At 49.2% G+C, this 8,444-nt stretch overlaps 1 protein-coding gene across 3 annotated transcripts in view; it reads right to left on the bottom strand.

Moving 5' to 3' along the window:
• Positions 1-2,042: 2,042 nt before the first annotated feature.
• Positions 2,043-8,444, bottom strand: part of LOC141129510 (uncharacterized) — a 9,047-nt gene continuing 2,645 nt past the window's right edge. Inside the window, exons 2-3 of one of the 3 annotated variants that reach the window (XM_073617590.1) lie at positions 6,237-6,930; positions 2,043-5,928 (exon numbers count right to left, since the gene is read on the bottom strand). In XM_073617590.1, the coding sequence (XP_073473691.1) occupies positions 4,257-5,855 (1,599 nt within the window). In that variant the 5' untranslated portion in view covers positions 5,856-5,928; positions 6,237-6,930 and the 3' untranslated portion in view covers positions 2,043-4,256. Of the gene's footprint in view, positions 5,940-6,236; positions 6,931-8,444 lie in introns of all 3 variants that reach the window. The other 2 variants (XM_073617589.1, XM_073617591.1) reach the window with 2 other exon arrangements.

Below are 8,444 nucleotides of genomic sequence, written 5' to 3'. Positions count from 1 at the left end.
TCCTCTGTACAGAGACTGATGTGACTGTGGGGGAGGGGACATTAGAGTGTAAGCTCCTCTGTACAGAGACTGATGTGACTGTGGGGGGAGGGGACATTAGAGTGTAAGCTCCTCTGTATAGAGACTGATGTGACTGTGGGGGGAGGGGACATTAGAGTGTAAGCTCCTCTGTACAGAGACTGATGTGACTGTGGGGGGAGGGGACATTAGAGTGTAAGCTCCTCTGTACAGAGACTGATGTGACTGTGGGGGGAGGGGACATTAGAGTGTAAGCTCCTCTGTACAGAGACTGATGTGACTGTGGGGGAGGGGACATTAGAGTGTAAGCTCCTCTGTACAGAGACTGATGTGACTGTGAGGGGGAGGGGACATTAGAGTGTAAGCTCCTCTGTATAGAGACTGATGTGACTGTGGGGGGAGGGGACATTAGAGTGTAAGCTCCTCTGTACAGAGACTGATGTGACTGTGGGGGAGGGGACATTAGAGTGTAAGCTCCTCTGTATAGAGACTGATGTGACTGTGGGGGGAGGGGACATTAGAGTGTAAGCTCCTCTGTACAGAGACTGATGTGACTGTGGGGGAGGGGACATTAGAGTGTAAGCTCCTCTGTATAGAGACTGATGTGACTGTGGGGGAGGGGACATTAGAGTGTAAGCTCCTCTGTATAGAGATTGATGTGACTGTGGGGGGAGGGGACATTAGAGTGTAAGCTCCTCTGTATAGAGACTGATGTGACTGTGGGGGGAGGGGACATTAGAGTGTAAGCTCCTCTGCATAGAGACTGATGTGACTGTGGGGGAGGGGAAATTAGAGTGTAAGCTCCTCTGTATAGAGATTGATGTGACTGTGGGGGGAGGGGACATTAGAGTGTAAGCTCCTCTGTATAGAGACTGATGTGACTGTGGGGGGAGGGGACATTAGAGTGTAAGCTCCTCTGTACAGAGACTGATGTGACTGTGGGGGAGGGGACATTAGAGTGTAAGCTCCTCTGTATAGAGACTGATGTGACTGTGGGGGAGGGGACATTAGAGTGTAAGCTCCTCTGTATAGAGACTGATGTGTGGGGGGAGGGGACATTAGAGTGTAAGCTCCTCTGTATAGAGACTGATGTGACTGTGGGGGGAGGGGACATTAGAGTGTAAGCTCCTCTGTACAGAGACTGATGTGACTGTGGGGGAGGGGACATTAGAGTGTAAGCTCCTCTGTATAGAGACTGATGTGACTGTGGGGGAGGGGACATTAGAGTGTAAGCTCCTCTGTACAGAGACTGATGTGACTGTGGGGGGAGGGGACATTAGAGTGTAAGCTCCTCTGTACAGAGACTGATGTGACTGTGGGGGGAGGGGACATTAGAGTGTAAGCTCCTCTGTACAGAGACTGATGTGACTGTGGGGGGAGGGGACATTAGAGTGTAAGCTCCTCTGTATAGAGACTGATGTGACTGTGGGGGAGGGGACATTAGAGTGTAAGCTCCTCTGTACAGAGACTGATGTGACTGTGGGGGGAGGGGACATTAGAGTGTAAGCTCCTCTGTATAGAGACTGATGTGACTGTGGGGGAGGGGACATTAGAGTGTAAGCTCCTCTGTACAGAGACTGATGTGACTGTGGGGGGAGGGGACATTAGAGTGTAAGCTCCTCTGTATAGAGACTGATGTGACTGTGGGGGAGGGGACATTAGAGTGTAAGCTCCTCTGTATAGAGACTGATGTGACTGTGGGGGAGGGGACATTAGAGTGTAAGCTCCTCTGTATAGAGACTGATGTGACTGTGGGGGGAGGGGACATTAGAGTGTAAGCTCCTCTGTACAGAGACTGATGTGACTGTGGGGGGGAGGGGACATTAGAGTGTAAGCTCCTCTGTACAGAGACTGATGTGACTGTGGGGGGGAGGGGACATTAGAGTGTAAGCTCCTCTGTACAGAGACTGATGTGACTTGCTCAGTGATCTCTGTACAGCGCTGCGGTATATGTCAGAGCTATATAAATGTATTGTAGTAATAGTGAGTGATGGGGTGGAGACAATATAAAGTCAGAACTCGGATTTGTATTGGCGATATATAAATACATTTATTAATATTGATGAAGATATGATTGGACAGAACGCGGTTCGGTATTAGTCCGGAGTTTTGCTCGTTGGAGTTTCTCGGTATATTTCTGGACCTCATTTAATGAAAACAGTTCCTCTGATGGGGAGATCCGGAGAAGAGTCTTCACGGGGATTGATGGGGCCTCTTAGGTGAAATATGGAACAGCAAATGTTTCCTACAATCCGATTTTCTCCTGCGTCATCACACAGCATTATACAAAAACAGTCCGATTGGCAGATGAACACACACATAAAGATTCTGATTGTACAAACCCCCCGACTACAATGGATGACATTACACCGCTTCTCTATTAGTGCGCTGTAAGTCCCCAGCCAATCAGATCTCACATGACCTCAAAACTGATTACATCACATAATGTGGATTGGAGTGTGTCAGCAGAGGAGGCGGGGCTGCGGGGAATCTGATGGGTTATAAGCTCCGCCTCGCGTCTCAGCTGGTGATCCTGACACACCGTACAGCCAGGTGGGGGCGCCACTGTTCAGTGTGTGACCTCCCCACCACTGCTCTCAGGCTATGAATAAATCTCCTCCCACTGGTAAGCTCCTCCCACACCATTCCCCTTTCTGTGAGCTGTCTGACACCTCCCCCCCTCTTGGCTCCAGTGCCTGAAACTGGGCTGGTGCAAGGATTTCTGACACCCTAGACGAAACCTCATTTGCCTCCCCATTGGCTCCACCCCTGACTCCACCCCCTTTGCCCTGCCCATGTAACAGAAGGCGCCACTGTACAGGAATCATCGGCTCTGCTCCCTCTAGCGCTGGCTCCAGTGCTGCGCCTCTAATTACATTACCGGTCGGACTGAGTTAGTTACATGCTGCCGCCTGCAGATCATGCAGACGCGGAGGGAAACCAGCGGCCGGGCGCCCCTAGGCAGCAGTGCGCCTGAGGCCAGTGGTGTATTTAGGTTTTGTGCTGCCCTAGGCCTGACTAAACTTGTGCACCCCCTAATTTAAATACGACCCACCCTTTCCTGTCAATGCCATGCCCCTTCCTGTTAAAGACCCGCCCTGTCATCTGTAAACCACACCCTTTCCTCTTTAGGCCCCACCTTTTCTTCTTAGAGCTCCACCTCTTTCTCTGTGTACATTAACCACCTCCCACCCAGGAACTGCACATAAACGGCCGGGTGGTCAGTTCCTTGTCCTGATTGGATGTTCAGGAACGCCCCTCAGAGCGAGTGCTCGCAGCACCCCTACAAGGCACGCTGCGGCTTGATCCTGTGGTCATTATGATGAGTAGAGATCGGGATATGGGTGCTGTGATTGGCCCTCCCGATCACATGATGGCTGTGTCCAATCGCAGCTGTCACAATGTAAACGGGGACGCGTGTCTCTGTGACAGTTCTCCCCGCCGAGCTCAGTGCGGTGTGGGGGGGGGGGAGGGGGAATCTGCAGATCTGTGACAGCTCTCTGTGTGAGGAAGATTTTACACAGAGAGCTGTTACAGATCACCCCACAAACAGTACATAAAGCACCGCTGTCACCCCTGTCCCTATACACATGTCAGTGTCCCCATAAAACTCCTGTCTGTCCCCCATTACTGCCAACACCAAATAAACACTGACTTGGGTTATTTATACCAAAGAAATGTAGCAGCATCATTTTTGGTCAAAATTTATCAAAAGAAAATACTTACTTGCAAAAATTTATAACAGAAACTAAGAAAAATGCTTTTTTTTTTTTTTTGAAAATTTTCAGTCTTTTTTTATTTGTAGCGTAAAAAATAAAAATCCCAGCGGTGATTAAATACCACCAAAGAAAAGCTCTATTTGTGTGAAAAAAATGCTAAAAATGTCATTTGAGTACAATGTAGCACGACCGCGCAATTGTCATTCAAAGTGTGACATGGCTGAAAGCTGAATATTGGTCTGGGAATCTGATTGTCTCCCACTATAGAAGATCCCCCTGTCAGTCTCATTTCCAGTCTGCAGGGATTGTGGGAAGGTAATTTGAAGATAGCAAAAGGCCAGTTATACTAGCTGCATTGTGAACCGCATTCATTGTTTGTTGTGATACCTAGGAGATTAGAGCGAAGTAGAAAGGAGTGGCGAGAGGGGAGTAGGGTGCTGTGGAGTAGAGTGGAGTAATGTGGAGTAGAGTAGAACGGAGTAGAAAGGGGTAGAGCGGAGTGAGTAGAGTAGTGCGGAGTCAAGTGAAGTAGAGTGGAGTAAAGCAGTGCGTAGGAGAGCGCAGTGGAGTGGTGCGGAGTAGAGTGAAGTAGAGTGGAGTAGAGTGCAGCAGAGTGGAGCAGAGCTGGGTTGAGTGGAGTAGAGCTGAGTGAGTAGAATAGTGTAGAGTCAAGTGAAGTAGAGTAGAGCAGATTGGAGTAGAGTAGTGCGGAGTAGAGTGAAGTAGAGTGGAGCAGAGAAGAGTAGAGCGGAGCAGAGTGAAGTAGTGTGGAGTAGAGTGCAGTCGAGTGGAGCAGAGCTGGGTTGAGTGGAGCGGAGCGGAGTAAAGTGGAGTAAAGTGGAGTAGAGTAGAGCGGAGCGTAGTAAAGTGGAGTAAAGCAGTGTAGAGTGGAGCAGAGCTGGGTTGAGTGGAGTAGAGCGGAGCGGAGAAGTTGGGGAGTAGAGCAGGATGGAGTGGAGTGGAAGAAAAGTAGAGTGGAGTAGAGCGCAGTAGAGTGGAAAGGAGTAGAGCAGAGAAGAGCTGGGTTGAGTGGAGTGGAGTAGAGCGGAGTGGAGTAGAGTAGTGCGGAGTAGAGTGAAGTAGAGTGGAGTACAGCAGAGCAGAGCTGGGTTGAGTGGAGTAGAGTGGAGTAGAGCGAAGTAGAGTGGAGCAGAGAAGAGTAGATCGCAGTCGAGTGGAGCAGAGCTGGGTTGAGTGGAGTAGAGCGGAGTGGAGTAAAGTGGAGTAGAGTGGAGTGGAGTAGAGCGGAGTGTAGTAAAGTGGAGTAGAGTAGAGCGGAGCGTAGTAAAGTGGAGTAAAGCAGTGTAGAGTGGAGCAGAGCTGGGTTGAGTAGAGTGGAGTGGAGAAGAGTAGAGTGGAGCGGAGAAGTTGGGGAGTAGAGCAGCATGGAGTGGAGCGGAAGAAAAGTAGAGTGGAGTAGAGCGCAGTAGAGTGGAAAGGAGTAGAGCAGAGTAGAGCTGGGTTGAGTGGAGTGGAGTAGAGCGGAGTGGAGTAGAGTAGTGCGGAGTAGAGTGAAGTAGAGTGGAGTAGAGCAGGGCTGGTTGAGTGGAGTAGAGTGAGGTAGAGTGGAGTAGTGCGGAGTAGAGTGGAGCAGAGAAGTGTAGATCGCAGTCGAGTGGAGCAGAGCAGGGTTGAGTGGAGTAGAGCGGAGTGGAGTAAAGTGGAGTAGAGTGGAGTGGAGTAGAGCAGAGCATAGTAAAGTGGAGTAGAGTAGAGCGGAGCGTAGTAAAGTGGAGTAAAGCAGTGTAGAGTGGAGCAGAGCTGGGTTGAGTAGAGTGGAGTGGAGAAGAGTAGAGTGGAGCGGAGAAGTTGGGGAGTAGAGCAGCATGGAGTGGAGCGGAAGAAAAGTAGAGTGGAGTAGAGCACAGTAGAGTGGAAAGGAGTAGAGCAGAGTAGAGCTGGGTTGAGTGGAGTGGAGTAGAGCGGAGTGGAGTAGAGTAGTGCGGAGTAGAGTGAAGTAGGGATGAGAAGACCGGAGCGGAGTGGAGAAGTTGGGGAGTGGTGTGGGGTAAAGAGGAGTGGGGTAAAGTGGAGTGGAGTAGAGCGGAGCGGAGTAAAGTGGAGTAAAGCAGTGTAGAGTGAAGCAGAGTTGTCTTTCTGTTCTCCTCTGAAGTCCATCAGGTTATACTTCTATCAGCACAGAAATCTCCTCCCCGATACCGCTGATAAGCTGATATCTTGTAGGACTCCGGTCAGACTCCGGTCAGACTCCGGTCAGACTCCGGCCAGACTCCGGTCAGACTCCGGCCAGACTCAGGTCAGAGTCAGGTCAGAGTCAGGTCAGACTCCGGTCAGACTCCGGTCAGACTCAGGTCAGACTCAGGTCAGACTCCGGTCAGACTCCGGTCAGACTCCGGTCAGACTCCGGTCAGACTCCGGTCAGAATCAGGTCAGACTCCGGTCAGACTCCGGTCAGACTCCGGTCAGACTCCGGTCAGACTCAGGCCAGACTCCGGTCAGACTCTGGCCAGACTCAGGTCAGACTCAGGTCAGACTCAGGTCAGACTCAGGTCAGACTCCGGGGGAATAATAACTAACAATTCCCAGAGTGGGAGATTCCCAGCACTGACTGGTCATATGAAATAACTAATTGATCCCCCAACACATAGGACCCCACCTCTGATAAGTCTCCCCTGGGAAGCCCTGAACAGGAAAGCATGTACACAGTGAAAGTTGCCCCCATCAGCCTCTCAGAGTCAGAGACCTTTAAGGTGGAGGGTTCCTTTAAGGGGTCACTACATCCTCACTCTGGAGCAATGTCTATAGACCCTCATAGAATATCTCATATATAACATTCAGGGCGGCGGCCAGTCCATGCCCTGTGACCATTGTCCAAACCATGAGGCCACGCCTACAGTCACAGTACGATCCAATCAGGCTATTCCTAGGGTCACAGTCCAGTTCCATATTTCGGGACGGTCCACGCTCTTTGGCCGCAGTCCAATCCGTATGACATCATCACAATATATTATTTCCTATTAAATCTGTTCTCTGTCTATGTACAAAATCCTACAGAAGAAATTTAAAGGGGCAGCGGAAAGATCCAATCTTCCGATGGGGGATGGGGGATGGAGGGTTCCCAGTTCTATATGGAGATCCCTGATTGGTCGGTGAATTACAAGATCTCTTCAAGTCTGCATGAAGTCAGTGCGAGGTTAGAGAGCTGCAATTTCTCAGATGTCCACAAGGTGTCCTGCAGAGCAAAGGGAAGAATTTATATTATATGAACACTCAACTGTATAACATACCAGAGACTGCGGACATAGTACAGGAGATGATCAGAGACTGCAGACATGATACAGGAGATGATCAGAGACTGCAGACATAATACAGGAGATGATCAGAGACTGCAGACATACTACAGGAGATGATCAGAGACTGCAGACATAATACAGGAGATGATCAGAGACTGCAGACATAATACAGGAGATGATCAGAGACTGCAGACATAGTACAGGAGATGATCAGAGACTGCAGACATAATACAGGAGATGATCAGAGACTGCAGACATAGTACAGGAGATGATCGGAGACTGCGGACATAATACAGGAGATGATCAGAGACTGCAGACATAATACAGGAGATGATCAGAGACTGCAGACATAATACAGGAGATGATCAGAGACTGCAGACATAATACAGGAGATGATCAGAGACTGCAGACATAGTACAGGAGATGATCAGAGACTGCAGACATAGTACAGGAGATGATCAGAGACTGCAGACATAGTACAGGAGATGATCAGAGACTGCAGACATAGTACAGGAGATGATCAGAGACTGCAGACATAGTACAGGAGATGATCAGAGACTGCAGACATAATACAGGAGATGATCAGAGACTGCGGACATGGTACAGGAGATGATCAGAGACTGCGGACATAATACAGGAGATGATCAGAGACTGCAGACATAATACAGGAGATGATCGGAGACTGCGGACATAATACAGGAGATGATCAGAGACTGCAGACATAATACAGGAGATGATCAGAGACTGCAGACATAATACAGGAGATGATCAGAGACTGCAGACATAATACAGGAGATGATCAGAGACTGCAGACATAGTACAGGAGATGATCAGAGACTGCAGACATGATACAGGAGATGATCAGAGACTGCAGACATAGTACAGGAGATGATCAGAGACTGCAGACATAGTACAGGAGATGATCAGAGACTGCAGACATGATACAGGAGATGATCAGAGACTGCAGACATAGTACAGGAGATGATCAGAGACTGCAGACATAATACAGGAGATGATCAGAGACTGCAGACATAATACAGGAGATGATCAGAGACTGCAGACATAATACAGGAGATGATCAGAGACTGCAGACATAGTACAGGAGATGATCAGAGACTGCAGACATAATACAGGAGATGATCAGAGACTGCAGACATAATACAGGAGATGATCAGAGACTGCAGACATAATACAGGAGATGATCAGAGACTGCAGACATAATACAGGAGATGATCAGAGACTGCAGACATAGTACAGGAGATGATCAGAGACTGCAGACATAATACAGGAGATGATCAGAGACTGCAGATATAATACAGGAGATGATCAGAGACTGCAGACATAATACAGGAGATGATCAGAGACTGCAGACATAGTACAGGAGATGATCAGAGACTGCAGACATAATACAGGAGATGATCAGAGACTGCAGACATAGTACAGGAGATGATCA

Source organism: Aquarana catesbeiana, linkage group LG02 (assembly GCF_042186555.1).
Source record: "Aquarana catesbeiana isolate 2022-GZ linkage group LG02, ASM4218655v1, whole genome shotgun sequence".
Taxonomy (NCBI): Eukaryota; Metazoa; Chordata; class Amphibia; order Anura; family Ranidae; genus Aquarana; species Aquarana catesbeiana.
The sequence above is the reverse complement of the archived record's forward strand: the minus strand, read 5'-3'. Positions and strand labels throughout refer to the sequence as shown.